At 35.0% G+C, this 21391-nt stretch overlaps 4 protein-coding genes and 1 long non-coding RNA gene across 9 annotated transcripts; 3 read left to right on the forward strand and 2 right to left on the reverse strand.

Moving 5' to 3' along the window:
• Positions 1 to 762: 762 nt before the first annotated feature.
• LOC115234579 (calpain-7-like) lies at positions 763 to 10093 on the reverse strand. 4 transcript variants are annotated; one of them, XM_029805759.1, is made up of 13 exons: positions 9970 to 10093; positions 4635 to 4904; positions 4383 to 4546; positions 4060 to 4273; positions 3656 to 3978; positions 3329 to 3461; positions 2744 to 2934; positions 2409 to 2636; positions 1986 to 2230; positions 1664 to 1872; positions 1376 to 1584; positions 1040 to 1269; positions 763 to 931 (listed from the first exon to the last, which is right to left on the reverse strand). In XM_029805759.1, the coding sequence occupies exons 1-13, from the start codon at positions 9971 to 9973 to the stop codon at positions 790 to 792; spliced, it is 2562 nt and encodes an 853-aa protein (XP_029661619.1). In that variant the 5' UTR covers positions 9974 to 10093; the 3' UTR covers positions 763 to 789. The 4 variants fall into 4 exon arrangements, with proteins under 4 accessions (XP_029661619.1, XP_029661621.1, XP_029661622.1 ...); XM_029805761.1 differs by lacking the exon at positions 9970 to 10093 and adding an exon at positions 5029 to 5179; XM_029805762.1 differs by lacking the exon at positions 9970 to 10093 and adding an exon at positions 5057 to 5163.
• On the forward strand, positions 5216 to 9222 carry LOC115234578 (zinc finger protein 254-like). Its single transcript, XM_029805758.1, has 4 exons — positions 5216 to 5443; positions 5709 to 6007; positions 6092 to 6754; positions 6833 to 9222. The coding sequence occupies exons 2-4, from the start codon at positions 5759 to 5761 to the stop codon at positions 8606 to 8608; spliced, it is 2688 nt and encodes an 895-aa protein (XP_029661618.1). The 5' UTR covers positions 5216 to 5443; positions 5709 to 5758; the 3' UTR covers positions 8609 to 9222.
• A 92-nt stretch (positions 10094 to 10185) lies between the features above and the next one.
• LOC115234581 (ADP-dependent glucokinase) lies at positions 10186 to 13772 on the forward strand. Its single transcript, XM_029805763.1, has 5 exons — positions 10186 to 10542; positions 11000 to 11287; positions 11370 to 11506; positions 11596 to 12044; positions 12289 to 13772. Exons 1-5 carry the CDS (start codon positions 10211 to 10213, stop codon positions 12529 to 12531), a joined length of 1449 nt encoding a protein of 482 aa, XP_029661623.1. The 5' UTR covers positions 10186 to 10210; the 3' UTR covers positions 12532 to 13772.
• Positions 13737 to 21279, reverse strand: LOC115234577 (zinc finger matrin-type protein CG9776-like). Of its 2 annotated transcripts, none has more exons than XM_029805756.1 (9): positions 21096 to 21279; positions 20426 to 20743; positions 20154 to 20282; positions 19506 to 19671; positions 19177 to 19358; positions 18729 to 19106; positions 18220 to 18325; positions 16938 to 17056; positions 13737 to 16690 (listed from the first exon to the last, which is right to left on the reverse strand). In XM_029805756.1, the coding sequence occupies exons 2-9, from the start codon at positions 20720 to 20722 to the stop codon at positions 14459 to 14461; spliced, it is 3609 nt and encodes a 1202-aa protein (XP_029661616.1). In that variant the 5' UTR covers positions 20723 to 20743; positions 21096 to 21279; the 3' UTR covers positions 13737 to 14458. The 2 variants fall into 2 exon arrangements, with proteins under 2 accessions (XP_029661616.1, XP_029661617.1); XM_029805757.1 differs by having other exon boundaries at positions 14459 to 16690; positions 19177 to 19355.
• LOC115234582 lies at positions 16973 to 17866 on the forward strand. The gene is made up of 2 exons (XR_003883934.1): positions 16973 to 17104; positions 17233 to 17866. It is a non-coding gene; the product is annotated as an uncharacterized LOC115234582 (long non-coding RNA).
• Positions 21280 to 21391: the final 112 nt, after the last annotated feature.

Below are 21391 nucleotides of genomic sequence, written 5' to 3' on the forward strand. Positions count from 1 at the left end.
TATATATATATTTCTTTCTACATGTGACTCGATGTACGTAGAAAGCGTCGAAAAGGCAATGTACTATGATATATCGCATTTGTAATGAAAATAATTAGATTTAGTTATATAACAAAAATTGTAAGGTACAACGTATAATTTCAATGCAATTTTAAATGCTTTAGATAACGAATTCAGTTTTATTTAAAATAATTTAATATATATATATAATTAAATTTTATATATCATTATTAAATGGAAGTTTTATGTATGTGTGCTTTATTAGTCAACACACACACAACAAGAGCTGCTATTATATTATGGAAATATCGGCACATATTTCTACACACATTAACTTTCTTTAGATTAAAAGTCGATTTTTCTTTTTTTCGAACATTTTTTATGCACGCGTATTATTTATATATTAAAATTTTATCATTTTCGACATTAGAGAGGAGAAAAATCATTATTAAAAATAATTAATATTACAAAATATCTTTTTAAACATATCTTTCTTATCATGGAAATAATTATCTATCTATAAACAGAAAGAATCAATATTATTAAATGTAATAATTAATGCATAACAAAAAAAATATTCTTTAAGTAGCAAATCTTTTCTTAGAAAAATTTTAAGTCAAGTTATTTCAATAGAAATATAACAAAATATCTCTAACGTTGATAATTAAATTTTCATTAAAGATAAAACGCTATTAAAATTGAGTGAAAATGAGCACAAAACGTATAGACAAAATGAGAATAGCTAATAGATGCAACATAAAGTTATTCTTCAAGAATTTATTTAATTTGCTAAAGAAGTTGAAGCTGCAAATTACAAGAAGATTTACAGATTAAAAAGAATGGTCCCTCCTGACCAGGTATGTATGTCGAGGGAACAATATGATATGTTCCTGCTGGTACATCTTCTAATTCCAAATACACAAATCCGGATCTGTAAGTAGAAATAAAGATGGATCACAAGTTTTTGTTATAAAATATGAACGAAAAATATTTTTTATAGAGATGTATGTGTGCAAAATATTAAAAAAGAAGAACGAACCTAAATGGTCCAGAAGTTTTTGTTTTAAATGCAGTCGCTGCATTTACGTCATTTAATACAACGGTATTAATGTCAAAACCTATTTGATATTGTTTAGGTCCTTTTAAAATAATTAATAAATAATTATTATTATTAGCGCTTTCAAGCACTATTTGATATCGCGGATTATTCATATATGTAGAATGGTTGCCACATCCTCCTGCTGTAATGCCTTTCCATTGACCTATTACCTATAAAAGATCATGTTAATATATATATAATCTAGAAAAACTCATTTAGAGAAAGAATCTAGAAAATATTTTAGAAAAATATTAGAGCAAAAAAAGAAAGGTGTACCTCCTCTTCATATTTATACGATTGAGGTATTTTTCGCAATATGAATGGACATGTTCCATATGCACGAAGCGTATAGTAGATTGTATTTGTTTTCTCATACTGAGATATGACCAAAGTATATTTTGTATCACTTTGCTCTCCGAATTTAATTTTGCACAAATAATGCGGGCTGTTTATTTTCACACCATCAATGTACGGCGGCGGATCATCTAAATATAGTTTATCATATATTTATCACTGATAGCTAACAATACAAAATTGAAAAGAAAATATCAAATATATGCTTACATGGATAATATACTCTTTTTCCGTCATTGCGATAAATTAAAACTGTAATATATTCCTGATTTTGTCGGAAATCTGCTATATCTGTAATATGCCTTGTAAGAAGTATCCAAATAGCGCCAGCTCCTCTGCTTTGTACATCCAATGAAAATTGTGGATTATCGCCAATATTATATACATCTTTCACAGGTCCGATACCAGCTTTCCACATTCTGTAATAAAATAGAATTATTCTCTGAACACACCACCATTGCTGTTCTATATGAGAAGAGAGTGGTTAAAGTTATGTAATATATAATACAGATAAAATAAAAAAATAACGTACTGATGTATGCAATAAGTATAATTAAACAGTCCTGGATTCCAGTTTAAATAAAATACATCGAAGAATCGACATATACTGTCGTAGTCAATCCAAAAAATGCCGTTATCAAATTCTGAAGCAGATTCTGGGTCGTAATTCAATTTTTCCTTCAAATCTTCAGTCCAGTGTTTTATATCAAGTTCCGAATAATTGCCCTTCCATCGCAAATGAGACCATGGATTTTTTAATTGTAATAATCTTTCTCCCTATATATATTAATACAATTTGAATTAAATGCTTTATTTTTCTAAATTAATTACAAGTGCATAACACGTTAAGAAAAACAGAAATGTTATTTGTATTGTATATCTACATTATGTCAGGAAACACATTTAAAAAACAGATATTAAGCGAATAATTGTTTTCTTTTTTTATTTTACTTACATTAATCTTTTTCACATCAAGAACGGCATATGCGTGACTCGGTACAAGGCCCGTACGGTCTGTATCCAAGTCCGATAACTGTCCTGTGGCTACAGTGACTAGTACATCTCCCTTATGAAGTCGTAATAGTAATGTATCAAAGAGATTATCCTTATTAAAATCTGCCTCATCTGGTCTTATGGCCCATCTTTCAGGTATCCAGCCAGTTAAGGCATGTAAATCTATATTCTATATAGAAACAAATGTGTGTAATATATTAATAAAAAGTAAATCAAACAAATTAATAAAATAGAATTATAGAACGATTAATAATTGAATGTTGTAAAAAAGCTTACACTGTTTGATCCAGGAAAATCGTAACCGCCCATTACTTTCATATAAGCCTTTTCGAGCAAAGAAATCCATAGCTCCCCACGATTGCTAGAGTAGGAACAGAGTAATTGGTTGTATCGGCTTACAGGCAGAAGGTCATCTATTATTACTTTACGTGGAATGCCATTGATGTGTAGTTTCACCATGTATTTTCCTGATATTACATGTGTGTGTTTATCATTTCTAATATATTATATAATAAAATCTAATAAAATACATGCATTTTTTTTTATTTTTATACACAACAAATTCTCATATGAAGAATGAATTATATGCTCCTTAAAAGCATCTTTTAGTTGTATAAATTCAATGTAAAGAAAGATAATATTATTATTAGTGTACAGATTTAAAATTGTGTTTGTATAAAAAATAAGCCATGAACAAAAATATAATAGAAATATGTGAAGTGCTTGTAGATGTGTATGTATCTTCTCCATGTAGTTTAATATAAGCATTTTAAGCTTAATGGAACATACACAAATAATAATACTCTTATGTTTTACCATTCAACTCAAATCATTTAAAATTAATAAACTGAGAATAATTACCGAACGGATTATATATAGGCTCCTTGTGTTTATTCTTGGGATAAATAATGGATGTTATAAGTCTCCGTCCAAATTTTTTCTCATATTGAGCACTCACAGCGAGCGAAGCAACAAATGAACAATCGGAAACTACCTAAAACACAATGGGAGACAATTAAATATTAACCCAAATACATATTCAAAAAAAATATATTCATTGCAGTATTCTTAAGTTTGAAACTAATATTGTAAAAATATATGTTTAATAAGTGTGCACACATACTCTCTATGCATTGATATATTATACTATTATTATACATCATTATTATTAATGATCATGTTACTAACAGTCTGTTTTATGCTGAAATAATCAACATGATGACCAATGACCATTTTAGGATCAGAATATAATTCTTCTGGCCGACACCATCCAGCAAAGTCAGGCTTTTGCTTTGGTGCTAGTTCCAATAATCCATCCTTGTCAGTGAATGGAATATGATATTGGAACTTTTCAGCTAGATCGATATTCATAAATGGTACAAATTCATGGTCATTTATGTGAGAGCTGTGAAGCAATACTCTTTTCTCCTCTTCAGTATAATTGGTATTACCACCAGTTACTTTAAGATGAGCACTGCTTTCCCGATGAAGCGAAGGTTTAATATTTCTTACTAAAATTTATTCAAATAATAGATATATTGAAGTTTCTCTCATATATGCCTTTTGCCTCTGTAATATATTATTTATATTACCTGGAGCAACTGATGGGACATTTACTGATTGTTCAAGTTGTATTGACTGTTCAGTATTCGGAAAATTAGTTTCTGGCACAGATGGTAGTTCAGCAAGACTTTTCATAACACTATTATCATTGGTAGTTTTTATTCCTTTCAATGACTCTGCCCGCTCAACAGCAACTCTAACAAGATTTGTTAACTTTGCTTTTACATCTGTGTCAATAGTTTTCTGCAATATATTATAGACTGATTGTGAGATACATCATTAAATAACATACATATGCCAGAATCAATTTAACAATTTTATATAATAGTTTTTAATCGAAAGTTATACTTACTGCACTAAGACCAAGTTCAGCAGCATCAGTGTATAACTTTATTGCAATATTTTTTAAACCTGCTTCATCCGCATCCAATGCTTGGTTCATGAGAAATTTACATCTCTGTAACTCAGACTGATGTAAAGGTTCTGCCTTATGTCTATTTTGTTCCTCTTCGTGAACTAAAAGTATTACAAATTATCGTTATGTATATATATAATTTGTACAATTCACGCTTACAATAAATTTCTATGTTTTCATCAAACTTACTAAGTTGCTGTATCGATGACATCCTATCACGGTAATCTGAAAGCTTTTCTTTATACATGTCATCCAATTCCAATTTAGTAAGAAGTTTTATAGCAATATCATAATAATATAAGGCTTGTTTATATTGGCCATTTTTGTCAGATTGTACGGCTCTGCTAGCAGCAAGTAGCGCATCATCTAATGTTTGTGCCATTTTAGCAATGTAGAATAGCGTTAAGATTAGAGAGATCCAGGATCCAAACTCAATCAACGATGAAATTACTTCGTTGCCTTAAGCACACAAAATTTCATAGAATTTTAAACTTTTCACTCGCATGGATTATAAAATTATAAACATATAAGAATACAATAGAACAAAATATCAAAATGTAAAATAAAAAGAAATTATATTCACATGCATAAAGGTATGAAACTCGAATTACTCGAAATCAACCAACACCAAAATAATTTTGGATTTTTTAATCAACAATTATAATGCAAGAGTATCTAAATACATGAAAGAAGAGGGGGGAAGAAAAATATATACAACACGAAAGTGCTATCAGCTGTCAAATGTCAAACGGAGTAATATTGCAGTTACCTCTCTAGCTAATCAACTTTCATGACGGAATGTCATGAAGACTTGCCTTGAGATGTAGACAATAAATTTCATACTATGCCAACCGCTAAAAAATTGACATATCCGAGCTTTACGCACAAAATCGGACGTATCGTGATTTATTTGTCGAAATAAAGTGGAATAAATGCGAGAGAATACGGGACATTCATTCGTGTAATTTTATTAGACGAATGTGATTTTAGGAATTGATGTAAGTTGGAATTGTGACATATTACAGGTTAATGATTCACTCGAGAATCAATTAACATTTATATTATGCCGGCTTGCTAATCTTTCTAATTAAGAAAGTCTTGACGTGCCGAAAATATGGAGATAATATGCAAAAGAGTAAAAATTGTTGTATTAAACCCATATATTTTACAATAAAAAATACATTTTCTGTGATTAAGCTTTATAAATTGCCGTTTTTTAAAAATGAAATCGGCTTGTTCAATAAATTGCATAAATGATTGTAGGAAATAGTAGCATCGAGTAGCAAAAAGGAAAACAACGTTCGACACGACACATGACAAAAATAAGAATGAATAAAGAAATGCCGTTAAGTGTAGAATGGATGCCACAAAATGCATATGTGCGAAATTCTTTGGATCATTTGCTGCCAGGTGAACGAAATCAACGTAGTTTTGTATTTGTAAAACAGGAAGCAGAATTCTTTGAAAGCACATTGAACTCACAATCTGTCCAAAATACAGTTGTGCATTTGCAAGTTTCATCTAAAGAGAAGGAAGTTAAACAAGAAAACAGCCATTTATTGGTAAGTTTTAATCTTTATATAACTATATGTGTGTGTATAATATTTCTAATATATAAATAGTTAAATTATACTATTTGTTTTCAGTCTTGTCAAGCAGGCTCATTAAATCAGTCGCCCAAAAAATTGACTGAGGGTTCTGATAGATTGTATAATAGAGGTCGCATTGATATAATAGAAATGACAGTAGAACCAACATTTCGCTATAAATATTTCTTTGTTTATGAAAATCAGCCATCCAAGTTTGTTGTACTAAGAGCTCTTTGCAACAATACGGCTGAAGAAGTTGCAAAGAATTTGTTAGATGTATTGGCGATCATAGGGGCACCACAAGTGTTACAGAGTGGTAATGGACGTAAGTTTGCTGAACAAGTTGTACATGAGTTACGTTCACTGTGGAACGATTCCCTCATATTGCATGGGGATGTACCTAAATGTGAAGTTAGCTGCAGGGATTTTAAGAGCTTGCTCGAATCCTGGATGAGAAAGAATCCTACCAAAACCTGGTGTGAAGGACTGAACTTCATACAGATTCTTCACAATTCAACATACCACAGTCAGAATAGTAAAGTTCCATGCGACATATTATTTGGACGAGACGTACGCGAAAACTTTCAAAACTTCGGTATAGAAAAAGATACGGAAAGTCTATGGACAGAGGAAGAATGGATCGAACACTTGTCACATAGAGAAAATAAAGATATAATTGCAACAACAAAAGACACGCAGAAGACATCGAATAGTACCAATGTAATAATTGCTGAATAATATTGTATTATTATCAATATAACATTATATTCTGATTAGTTATTATTTTGAATGTTTCAGTATTGTGAAGAAAATGATGACGTACAAGATACATGCAGTCAAAAGGCATTTTCGAGAAACAACGACGTAAATGGCTTTAGTTTTGTCAATATAAAGAATGAATCTCTCACGAGCAATATGCGCGCAACAAATTCAACGAATAAAGGTGAAATAGAAGTAGGAAAAAATGAACTGAAAAACGAGAATATGCAATTTCTCAAGTGCAAATACTGCCAAAAGCAATACATGAAACTGGGACATTTAAAGAATCACATGAGAACTCATAAAACGCAACGGGCTCTCCGATGTAAGCTGTGCAGTAAAACATTCAGTGTTCCAAGATTATATGCGAAGCACATGAAACAGTCGCATGGGCAAGGTAAATTAGCTGACGAGGAAGAGGAGGTACCAGTTAGAAGAAGTACCAGAAGCAATGCCGCTGACGCGGTAACGACTGTATCCAATAAGGAAAGATCCGAGATTCGAGCGGCACATAACGAATTATCCGATGCCGAGACAACAAATGAAAATTGCGACGCATTGCTGGACAATACAAAAAATTCTAATAGCAAGACTGCCAAGATCTCGAGTCATACCGGTAGACGAAAATTGTCTGCGGAGAGTCGGGGCGTGTCGAAAACACAATCCACCTTACAGTGTACATATTGCGAGCAAAAGTTTAGCTTTCCTAGCGTGCTGGAGAGGCACATGCGGTCGCACACAAACGAACGGCCATATGTATGCGACGTGTGCAACAAGAGTTTCAAGCAGCTGGGTCATCTTAGCCAGCACTCGCTGACGCATCACGATTACCGCTCGTTTCAGTGCACTGTGTGCGGCGTAAAATTCGACTCGCTAGACTCGCTGAAGCAACACGCGCATTTGCATAAAGGTAACGCGACAACAACGACGACGACGACGTCTAAGATCCGCGACGTCTATCGTCTGTTTGAATGCGACAACTGCAAGAAGGTGTTCACGACGAAGAGCGTGCTGGAGCGGCATATATTCACGCATACGCAGGAGCGCCAGTACGACTGCAAGATATGCGGCAAACGTTTCAAGCAAGCCGGCCATGTAAAATCACACATACTAGTCCATACGGGCGAGCGCCGCTTCCAGTGCACCGTGTGCTCGAAGCGCTTCAGCTTGTCAAACTCGTTGAAGAAGCACATGTACGTACATAACGGTGAGAAGCCGTATCAATGCGACGTATGCGGCGCGCGTTTCCTGGAGAAGCGCAATCTCAATGGTCATCTGCTGACGCATACCAACGAGCGTCCGTATTGCTGCAAGATTTGCGGCAAACGGTATACTCTGGCAGACACTCTGCGCCGTCACGTGAGCGCCGCGCATGAAGACGGTCGTACTTATCAGTGCGAGATCTGCGCCAAGATGTTCAAGCAGCTAGCGCATCTGTCGGTGCACAAGAAGGTGCACAACGATGAACGGCCGTTCCAGTGTCATTTGTGCGAGAAGAATTTCAAGCACAAGAACGTGCTCAAGTCGCATCTAGCGATCCATGCGAATGTAAGGCCGTTCGAATGCGATGTATGCAAGGCCACGTTCGTCAGGAAAACGAATCTGCAGACGCACATCTCATCCGCGCACATGAACGAGCGCCCATATGCCTGCACCATTTGTGGCAAGCGTTTCAAGCAAATCAGTCATCTGAACGGCCACGTAGTCGTGCACAGCAATCTGATGCCTTATAAGTGCGACTACTGCGACCGTCGATGTAATCGACTGGACAACCTGAAGAAACACATGCGTCTCCATACAAAAAACAAGGAATGAGAGAAACATGGAGAATTTTTGGAGAATCAAATTAATCTCTTCTCTCGAGAGACTGGAACGTAGATTGTAGAAAGCTAACGAAAAAAAATTTCATACAAATGAGATTATCATGAGATATCAAATTTCTTTTCTGAGTTAAATCTATATCTTTTAAATGAATATTATATTTACAAGTACTAATATCAAATATGAAACTGTTGAATAAAATTCGCCAAATTATTGGTTCTATACAAGTTCCTCAAAGAAAATAGCGAGATCTCATAAGCTATTGAGACGATTGAAATAATGAAAGATGTTTGCTGTGGATAAATTAAAAAGTACTTTATGTTTTTTTCTTTTATAGAAATGTTATTGCAGTTGTTGTAAAAGATCATTTATATTATAACTGATATTTTAATATCGTTCTAATTATTTTTATAATTAGATTATTGCTAATTACATTTATAATTTTGTTTATACACTTTTTATGGTATATATTTTAGCTAAATAATGGCATATTTTTTAAACATTTTTTTATATGTATTATGTGTGATTGCGCGATATATAATTGTATAATATTTTCTCTTTTGTTCCGATAGTTTATTTTTTATTACATTTTTTTAATAATGACTGATATCTATATTTTAGATTTTATAATACTTGCTTGGTGATATATAAGCTATGAAATTTATATCTATGTAACTATAAAATATCTTTGAAGAAAGATATATATGTGTGTGTGTGTGTGTGTGTGTGTGTATTTGTGTGCGTGTCTGATGTGAAAATATTTCCTATATATAAGCAAATTTTTACAATATAGACTTTTTTATACACTACATGTATGTACTTAGCAGATATAAAAATATTTAATAGAAAGATTAATTATATGCAATATACAATATAAGTATATCATTTTTTTAAATAAATCATTATAATAAAAGAAATATTACATTATTCTATATAATTATACTAAAGAAACATTTGAGAGAGAGATTTAAATTAATATTATTATCACAATATAAATATTCTTTCTTTCTCATCGCTCACTAAATAATCTACAAACAGCCATTGCAAATTTTCATGAATTTTTTAAGTAGTTTTGGTATAATATTCTATATATGAAAAGATTTATTTAAAAATAGAATGCTTATCTGTGTGAGAGCAAACTTGATGGAAGGTGCACAGAATTTTTTGATACAACAAATAGTAACTGACATATGTTCAGAAAATTAAGAAAATTAATCTCAAATTAAATGTATATTAGTGGCTATTGTGCAATGAATAATGAATATGCGAATTGACCTCGTCGCAGAGCCATTATCAAATAATCAGATATCTCTATATGTCCTCATTATCTCTCGCATATTGCGCGATATACGTACGCATACATCGCGGTCAATGATCAATTGTGCGTGGTCAGTTCGTCAGCTGGCAGCTCTGTTCCTCAGTTGCTCGTGAAGATTATGCGTGATCTGTAGCAGAGAGGCTTCTCTCTGTCTGTAGTTGCACGCGTACAACAATAAGTTTTCTTCTTCTTCTTCTTCTTCTGTATGGCTGATTAGGCTTCTATACAGAATTTGCCTATACGCCAGTTGGTGTACAATAATAAGTTTCGTATGCAGCATGGGGTACAAGAGGGGGTTAAGATTCGGAACCTTTTTCACCGTGCTGATCGTGCTCGCGGCGATTTATTATCGTAACAACGAGAATGTCCTGCAGAAACGATTGTTGACCCTGTTGCACGGCCTCGAGAAACTGGAGAACAAGCACGTTATCACTAGGAAGCCAAAAGTCGCTATAGGTTATGGCGTGTGCACTGACGTCTTCGTCGACGCGAAACACCTGTTAAAATACTCGAACGAGGTCGGACGGCCTGAACACTTTGATGAGATCAACACCGAGCTCGAACTGCTCAAGAGCTTCGCCTATTACTTTCGCCATGGAGCTGCGGCCGAGTAAGTTCTGTCCTGAGAGTTCCAGTTTATTTTTACAGTGCCATATTCTACATATAAAAAATATATAAGCATATTAAAATCATGTATTTAATAATTTAGTATATTAATTATTAAAATATGTCTTGATATTATTTAAAATATATCAATTAAATATATACTTATAGATAGGAATTAATTGTAATTAATTGGAGAAAAAATGTAGATTGCTATAGAGCAGTTGTTGGTTGAATGAAATCAATCTAAGCTTATTTTAAACTCATTTTGTTAAATAAGTGTGTAAATGTAGTTTAGTTTTTGGGCAACCATATATATGTGTTCTCAATTATTTAAAATCAGAAGACAATTGCTTCAAAAGAGAGGTTTTTTTTTGCGTTAGTCATAAATCATTACATTATACATTGCATGTTATTATAACCCTTGATATCTTGCTAAAGATGACAAAAACCTTTTTTTGCAGGCGTTACATGGCGAACAGAACTTTATTCGATGAACTGGTTTCGAAGGCGCGTTCATTTTCTTCGTCTTACTCGACAATTGGAGGAAATGCTGCAGTTATGGGGATGCGATTCGCGCGAGAGGGATGCGATGTGACTCTTGCGGCTAAGCTGACCAAGTCATTACATCAGATGATTCCACAGATGATAAATGTCGTAGGTGGCGAGGTAAAACGCGACGACATTCACCTCATTTTGGAATATAAGCATGGCGAGGTGTGGGGTCCTTATTCTAGCGCTAGAGCAAACAGGTATGTATTGATGGATGAAATATATACAATTGGGTAAATTATACAGAATAACGCAATCTATTTTTTATGTGCTTTTTCTTAGATATATTATCCACAACGATATGAATAATCCAACGATCAGCTCATTCGATGCCTTTGACAAAGTCCTGAGGACCTATGATCCCGATTTACTAGTAGTCAGTGGCCTCCAAATGATGGACAATTATCCGTTTCAAGAAGGTAATTTTTCTATCGCTAAAATTTCTTTTCTGTCCACGAGTCTCTATTAAATCAACAAGTTTCATGTTGCGGAATTGCGTACTTTACAGATAAACGGAAGAATCTGCTGCTGAAAGTGAAGAAACAAATGTTGGAACGGTCGAGTTCTACCAAAATCCACTTTGAAATGGCTTCATTCGCCGAAGATAAATTGCTCTTCGAGCTGTGCGATTTAGTGGTTCCGTTCGCCGATAGTTTGGGAATGAACGAGCAAGAAATAGCGAATTTGTATAATACTATGTATTACGGCAACATTTCACTGGTCGCCGATTCGACTCCGAGAGTTGCGACGGTGTTGGATCAGATGAGAACATTATTTAAACTCATACGCTTAAGAGGCAAGTCGATCACGGACGCTAGGGAGCTCACAAGGATTCACGTGCACACGCTGGCGTACCAAGCTATATTCACCGTCAAGAATTCCATCTGGAAAAATACAATGGCCGCTGCGGCCAAGGCATCGCTGACTGCACATAGACATGTATGCGCATCAAGTAACGTAAGTATATCATTCAGAATTTACATAAATATGAAGCGAAATATGATTTATAGAAACTATTTGTAAATATTTAATGTTCATCTAGATTATAAAGTTATAGATACCAAATCCGCAACTTTCTCTTTCGAAAAAGATTAGAAATCGTGTTGTTAGGCATTTATAGCATTTATACTTAAAGTATGTCACGTTTATATCAGAATTATCCTATATCAGATGGTTTTAAAATACTTTCATCTTGATACAGGTCGATGTGAAGAAAGCGACGCTGATCATGGACGATAGTTTCTCGACGTCTATTGTTGACGGTACGCGAATATTATTGAACATCGACAAACCAGTATCTTGTTGGGACGAAATACTGAAAACGGAGCAGGAGAATATTTCTATGCAGGTATGTGTCGCACCCGTATTGGTTTGCACAGAAGCTAGTCAGACGGCTGGTGGCGGGGACAATATTTCCAGCGCAGGCCTAGTACTTCAGATCTGAAATACAGATTCATCGGGTACAACGTGATCGTTTAAGTATACTGTATTACGAATCATATTCCTCCTTTCCCATCGCGTATACGTAAATGCGCGAATCAAAATCTTAAAGTAGACCTTTACTCACGTCTGTAGCATGCGGAAATCATGCAAACAATTGACACTTATTCCACAATAGTTTTTACATTCCACACGACTGGAAATTAGAGACTGGACACACATATGACTTGTTATACATTATTCAAGGATGTAAAACACTAATTATATTACATAGAATTAAATAATTATATGCACTTGTATGTGCATTTTATCATACTATGATACTCTGCCTATTACAATTAACAACAGCGATTTTGGTACTAACGTCAATGACTATGAACATTACATTGTTACTCTCGCATTTGTAAACTAATTTTAATCGAAAGAAGTTTATATATATTCCAGTATTGTACACAATTATATTATATAAGCTAATTGTAGTACATTGTGGTAGATTAAATGTTTTCATAAAAATACAATTAATAAGACGATCATTGTTGAAATTTTTGAAAGTACTAAAAATTCGGGATGGAAATGGATATTTAATAATTTAGTGGCATGTGACATGTATTTCGATAGTTTCAACAATTACGCATCAATAGAGATTCTTAGGTGCGATATATTGTGACTTTAAAAAAAACGAAGGCGATGTGATATTATCTTAAGAAACCGATTGTAAGATTAACGTAAGAATTTTAAAAGAAGATCTAAAGAGAGTAACGAAGAGATTGGAAGTAATTATTTATAAAAAGAATGTTTAATTTCAAAAAATGTTGTATGTACCACCAATAACTTTACATTCCAATATTCAAGAGTCTCTATTAGCGAATTCAATCCGCACTAGTGCATACTAAAAGCTACTATATTTGAAGTATCAAGATTCAATGGCATAATATAAACATGATAAAATTATATATATTTTAGTAATTGCGAGTGTAACAATTATATTATTATTTAATTTTAATTATTCAAAATTTTTATGTTATCTTTTTATATTTAATTTATATTTTTATAAGGTAACTTCAAATGTAACAGTCTTTAATGTGGTGTAGTGCGGTCAATTCGTTTATATGAGTTTTGATATAAAAATCTCAATTGAAGTGTCAACAAAGTTTGTTTTATGTTTGGAGTTGTATTATATATATATAGCGCAAACTTGAAAGTTACCAATTTGCAAATATTAAAGAATAATATTTAATACATATTGATACACGATGTATGACATTGTGTGTTCTTTTTATTAATATTACACTTTTCGTCCTTTGATGTACATAACGCATTGATAACATCCGATAACGCTAGATTGTCCAGATTACTTGCAGATTTTCAACGAGTATTTTTTGTGATACACTTTGTTAATATACGATTGAAACTTAAGACGGCAATCATATATTAATTGTTGCTAATGTTTGCTGATATTAACATTTAATTGTGTCATAATGTATTATGAATATAAAAAAAAGAAAAAAAAAAATACATGGAACATGTTACAAGACGGAAAAAAATCTTGAGATACTAACGAGATAACAAATATTACTATCTAATGGGCAATATCCGTTTTGCTGCATATCGTTAAGTAATCTTTACAGACCGTGCGCATCACTTGTACTTACAGTATTTCAGGACCATTTTTTTTTCCTTTTTTCTTTACTTTTTTATCACATATTTGTTTTTTAAGATAGTTACGTAATTGATAGTTACTGATGAAGTACTTATCACACGACATGTCGAGATGAGTGAGAAATGACGGATCAACGATAAACGGACCTACTCTTTCTAATGCAGAATAGGAAATCTTCATGCGTGTAAATTATTAGCAAGAGTCTTTTCATTAATACAAATCTCGTGGATCAATCTTCTCTACCACCAGTGTGGAAATCTTTGCGAGTAATTTATAGGATCGTATCTCCTTCGTCGATGCCCAACATGCGAAGATCATCAGGCCCGGGTTGAGTATCTGCCTCCGTTTCCGCCTCCTGCATAATTTCGGGTGGTGGTTGATCCATGTATTCAGGTCCATATCCAACGCAACCCAACATACTGTACATCGATGAATACATAAGACTAGACTCCTGCTGATTCTGCTGCTGCTGTTTGCTCTCGGCTGTCTCCTCTTTAGGGAAAATTATGTTTAGAGCCTCCTGCAGATCATCCGGCAGCGGAATGCTCGGATCCGCCGGACGCTTCTCCGATGGCTCCGGTATATCAGATACATCGGAGTGCGGCGGCGCAACCGTTACGCTCGAATCCATTGATGACGGTAATGGCGGCGGCGGTGGAGGTGGATTCTGCGGATGGTTTTGCACAAAACCCGCGGCGTTCGGTATCGGTGGCGGCTGAGTAGTCATGAAGGCAGCAGGCGGCGGTACAGCCTGACGAGGAGGAAACCTCGGTGGTGCCTGAACAAACGGCGGTGGATTTGACATGAACGGCGGGGGCGGTCGATTCGGTGTAAATTGTGGTGGTGTAGTTTGCACCGGTGCCGGCGGCGGTCTATTATGCACGGCTGATTGTTGTTGCTGATTTGGCGTGAAGCTGGGCGGTGGTCTATTTAATGGCGGTGGTGGATGCGGGGGTAGCGGCAGTTTTGACACGCTCGACGTTTGCTGTTGTTTTTGTTGCTCCACTATCGGCTGTTCCTCTATAACCGTCTCCTCGGACTGATCATCTATCTCCATGTCCACCACTTGTGGTGTAGGTTTGCTCTCGTTTAACACGGGCGGCGGAGGTGCCACTAAGATTTTCATAGGCTGGTTAATAGTCTTGTTTGAAATCGCCGCGCTGCCGTTATTATTCAAATTCAACGGAGTGGCTAGCTTGGTGATATGTACAACACCTGGCGGATTGATGATTTCGTTGGGCACCTTTGGCGTATCCTCAAACTTGCTCTGTTGATAGGGCAACGGAGTAATGTCTTTCTCCGGCAACTTGGGCTCCTCGGCCTTCTTCTTGAACAAGGGTAACCTGCCGATGAAGGGTAACTTGCCCTTGGCCGCCACCTGCGGCGCGGATTTCTTGCTCAGAACGTTGCCTTTTTTCGATTTGGACTCGCTCGATTTCTTTTCAAACTTGGATTCATCATTCGATGAATTGTCATCTCCCCGTCTGTCCTTGCTGTACTTGTCATAATTCCTCTTCGGGCTATTGTCGCGCCAATTTCTATCACGTCTCGGAGAATCGTTGCTATCTCTGTCCCTGTCTCTCTTTCGACGATCGTCATAGTAATCGCGATCCCGATCTCTTTCTCTATCCCTGTCACGATCCCTGTCCCGCCGGCTTCTTCTCTCGTATCTGCTGCTGTACTTGCGATCGCGATCGTCCTTGTAGCGATCTCTGTCGCGATCCCTCTCATCTTCTTTGTCCACTGATTTACTTTCAGGCGGCTTCACCGTCATATTTACTTGTTGCTTCGTCCAGAATCCCATATGTGGCTTCGGCATCTCCTCAGGTTTCGGCAGCTCGATTGGCTTATTTGTGATTGGTTGCTGCGATTGCTTTTCCTCTTCCTTCTTTATCCAGAATGGTTTAGGCGGTTCCTTCGGTCCCCAAGCCTCCAAGTCCTCAGATTTCTTCGAATAGCTCTCCTGCTGTAGATCTTCCTCTTCTTCTATCGTTTTCTCTTGATTTACTTTGCGACTCTTCATCTCTTCTTCCTGCTTGGCTTTCAGTTTATCCCTGATCGAATTCAGAAGCTGCCTATCATCCGCATCTGACGGATGTTGTTCGGGCAGCGGTGATTGATTCATCTGCGGTACCTTCGACCAATTGTGCCCCTTCAATTTTAAACGCTGATAATCTATTTCCTCATTAAGGATTGCCTGTGTCGAAGCCTTCATCTTGTTTCGCATCGCCACGCGTATACTCTTGGTGGTATCCTGATCGGATTCAGTATCTGAGTTCTCTGACTCGCTAGACGTATCACTAGCACTGCTTCTGTTTCTACGTTTCTTGGCCTTCTTCGACTTTTTCTTGTTCTTTTTAGACTTCTTCGATTTTGCCGGTGGATCATCGTCTTTCTGTTTTTGCAACTCCAATTGTATTTGCTTATGCTTTTCTTCAGAGAATGCCTTCTCTCGATCAGCCATCCAATCAGTTTCCCAATGTGGATTTTGCTCCACGAAACGCTAAACGGTACATTATTCAAATAAATTATTTGTATCAAATATGTCGTGTTGGTGCAAGATCTATCTCTCAACTTCTTATTAAATTTTAAATTATTAACTCTTTTAGATGACTACCTTGATTAATAGAAATTATTTCGAGAATAATTTGTAATTATAATTTTATTTAAATTTTATTTTATTAATATGATAATCTTTTACCAACCCTTGATATTGTATTGTTCAAATATCATATGTTTAGATCACTTACGGAAAAGTTTTCAGAGTGACGTTTAGACTTCAGGTGTAGACTGGCACAATGAAGATCTCCTATCCAGGATTCGCAGAGTTTGCAATACCAAGCTGTTGATGCACTGAAGAATTGTAGCCCTATAATCAAATATTCCAACAGTTAGCATTATTTAAGCTTTGAAGCAGGTAAGCATTGTAAGTTCATAAAGAATGACCTTATATTCTGCCACGAAACATTCATGTCACTGAAAACAAAAATAATATATTAAAAGATGTGTTCGATAAAAAGTACAGATTATATTAAATTTCTTTAGTCCCACGATGATCTGTGGAAAAACAGAAGGAAGGAAGAAAAAATCAGTTTTATTTCTCTCACAAAAATATTATCTACATTATACAAATAATAATGCATATAAGTATATATAGTTAGATAAATTAATGTACATTATATTTTCATATGAATATACTGCAATAATTGTTTTCAATACAATTCCCAAAATTTAAAGTGTTCGTTTACTGTTGAATAATTTTTTTTCTACTATATGATAACTGTATTGACATAGTTTATGTCTAAAAGATCATTTGCAGTATATTTTACAAACAGTTGATACAATTTGTTGCATAAATAAATTAATATAATATATTGAAAAAAGATAATACACATCTTTTCAATATAAATCATAGTGATAGATTTTTCTTCGCATAACTTCACCAAAACTTACACATACATGTACATATATCTCAGTTATATAAGCAACAACACAAAATACTTTATATATATTATCTTATATGTCATTACTTTTTCCTGAGTAATGCACTCCACTATAAGATCTTGATATATATAGATCTAGTCCTGAAGATAGTTGCGAACATACCTAAATTGTGTAAAATATAGTTGCAAAAAATAAAATTAGAGACATGTGGTGACACAATAAAGTGACATTGATTGAAAGTCGCTCGGAAAGTGTGCTTCTTGAATCCAGCTAAAATCCAATGCATCGCTGTGGTGTTTGCGATGTTGCTAGAAAATTTGCTGCCGACAAAACGGTTGATAGACTTTTATACAATATGTTTTTCACACATATTGTATAACATAAATTAAAATTATTGGCTTTAACGTTTTCGACAACATCACATGTTCGAGGATATCACGAAAGTTGTAACTTACTTAGGGCAAACAAATTTTCAAACAACTCATGATTGTGTTGATTTCTTCAATACATACCGAACACCACAGTTATTCTGTGCACAAGCTACGGAATTATATTCTATTAGTAATTGTCCACTGTAATTGATCTTACCTTTGATAGGTGTTCTTTTCGTCGGCAGTCCGGGATAATAGGGTACTTCTTTTTCTGTTCCTTCAGCATTTCGCTCATGCCATGGCATATCAACAATCTTGCGTTCCTATTATATAGAATAGAATATAAATAGTAAAAACGGGCTTGATATCTAGATGCAAGAAACTCGGTACTGGTTCTTTTCTTTTATAAATATTGATATATATATGGTACATAAAAAATTACAGTATGTACCAAGTACCTGCTTGTTGTGATCATTACTGTGTAATATATCATCCAGTTACAAATATAGTTTGAACTACAAATATATACACAGCTTTAATTAAATCCATTTTTGTTCTTTCATTATATAAAAAGAAATATGTATATATTTTTTTCTTCTACCTGTTCTAGTAACAAGTATTATTCATAAAAGAACCTCTAAATTTATTTTCTCCAACATTCAAATATTTCAAGAATGTATTCTGTTTTATGTTACGCGATTGTTATTACTAAAAAATACTACTTACTAAACAAGCCTCTTTGTGCTCATTGCTATGTAGATGATTTAAATATTCCTTTGCTGTCTTAGGAAAGATATCGCAGACTTTACACCAATGCATTTCGGGATCGTAGTGAACGAAATTGTACATTGGCTTATCCTCTGATGATCTTCTCTCCCTAATATCTCTTTCCGCTTTGGACTCCTTATCTGTATCGGAAGCCGACGATCTATCAGGCGAAGGAGACTTTCCTTTCGGAAAATCTTCTTTCGGGCTTCTCGAACGCTTACTTAATTCTAACTTAAACTTGCTCTTCAGGTCATCCACAGTAACTTCGTCACCAATGATACCAGTGAGCATATCGATGACATTGTGAATAGATTTCATTTTATTTTGTATCTCGACCTGTACATTTAATTCAGAGATTAATGTTAGCCACAAAAAATGCACCACCAAAATCATATATATTATTTACCTGCAATTTCTGATTTTCTTTTATAATTCGATTATTTTCGCGTCCACCCTCCTTGCCTATCTCGTCGCACTGTTGACGCAGAATTTCCAGTTCACGTTGCAGCGTAGCAGATTTTAGAACATATTCCTCTCGTTGTTTAGCCAATGTCGCTTTCTGTTGTTTTACTTCAGCTGCGATTGCTGCTAAATGTTCAATTTAAAGAAAGTTTGAAGATTGCGTAAAGAAATGTAGACTTTTTCATTATCAAATATGCGAAGATTAGTATGTTCATTAAATGAGCGTATTAACATTAATTTAGATATTTATAAAATAAAAACAATGTCGCACACCTTCTTTCTTGACATCCTCAGGTCTTGTTAAAGATGTCACTAAACCGGAAGAACCACTGTCAATCGGCCTTGACGATTCTTGTTGAGGCGTCAATGATGGAGGCGGTGGTGCTTGCTGATTGTTATACGACACTTGACTTCCCTGCCAGTTGGGTGGTGGATAATCCTAACAGAATAAATACGAGCAACCAATCTCGAGTGGTTCAATGGCATTCTTATCGACCCTTACCTTTATTGGATGGTACTCAAATGAGGACTTTGGCTAATACATGAAGTCTTGAAGAGATGTAACGATCTGGCCAATATTATAGGTTTCCAATGTTGATATAAATAAAATAAGTAACGCGGATGTTATACTTACTAAGGAATCCACAGTCGTGGTTCAGGGAAATATAATTGTAACGTTCCAAACGAATAAGAACATTACCAAATATAAATCATAATCGGCGCGATTATTTTCGGGATGCTTTGCAAATGTGTGCATAATTTTTAAAATTCTCAAGAGGACATGCTTTGCTTGAATATTTGCATATGCATAGTTCTCCAATGTTCATATTATTTCAACACCATATATAATTAATCCTTTTTCCCTCCTCTATATAAAACTAGGACACCAATTATATTAATCTTTTTTCATATAGAACTTACACTTCGATAGCCAGTAGGTTGCTGATAACTGTAGTCATAACCCGTGCCATAGTTGTAACCATAGTTGTTATATCCCTGATTGTAAGCAGATATAGGTGGTGGTGGCTGACTCGTGTTTGGTGGGGGTGCCTGTAAAAAAAAAAAAGGAACCAATAAATTACAAGATGTACAATATAAAATCAATCAATACAAATACATTAACAAGATATATAGTTTCATATCTCTCACTGCTATTCATATATAAGTCCAACAATCTATAAAACTATTTATACCTGGTATTGATTATGTACTGCTGAAACATAACCGGTAGAATTGTTTGGATTCGGTACAGAACTCTGGGATTGAGATGGAGGAGGTTGTTTCCAATTGTCTTGCGATCTATTGGACTCCTTCCGTCTTCTGTCTCTGGAACTCGAACGAGATCTTCTGTCTCTAGATCGCGACCTGCGATATCTGCTTCGTCTCGGAGACGGCGATCGATCATACTTCCTTCTTCTTCTAGCATGCGAGGAGTCGTCTGAATCAGCGCTTGGGCTCCTAGGGCCCTTGCGTCTGGATTCCGATTCCATTACTAGTACTTGCTTCAAGTCCTATCAAATATAAATTTATGATTTACTACGATATTTGTCACATGTCATATAATAAAAATTAGGGATTTGAAGTGCTTCATTTATCAGTGAAAATTAAAGGGTTCAATACAAGAATAAGCTAAGGTCCTAAGTAAGAAGTCATTTCAAGACACGTGATTTCGTTTAACTCAATGGTATAAATTGCGACTTTATTCTTAAATCTTTGATACATGAGCTTTCGAAACTTTCTCCGACAGGCTTTAAACGCGATAACACGCAACAGTTTCAGGCATCTATTGCAGCCATTGTTATCCTCTCGTCGAGACGAATCGGAATCATTCAGCATCATTGAAAATGTTATTATGTTGCTCACCTTGATCAAGAAGTTCCTGGTTTGTTAAATTCCAGATGATGTACAATTCGTTAAAATCTCGGCGTGTCAATAATTGCTAAAAAATAATGATAGCACTCGACATGCCGCAACGCTTCGTAGACGAACCTGGACATACAACGGATAAGGATAACGTGATACGAGATACGAGATGATGGCGTCGGCTTGCACGAACGATACATAATCTAGTTCGGAAACTCGAGGCAGCCCAACAGTTGTCGCGCATTGTAAATTCGCCATTAGAGTAAAAATCCCCATCTTTTTAACTGCAAAACGTC

Source organism: Formica exsecta, unplaced genomic scaffold, assembly GCF_003651465.1.
Source record: "Formica exsecta isolate Colony F162 unplaced genomic scaffold, ASM365146v1 scaffold20, whole genome shotgun sequence".
NCBI lineage: Eukaryota > Metazoa > Arthropoda > Insecta > Hymenoptera > Formicidae > Formica > Formica exsecta.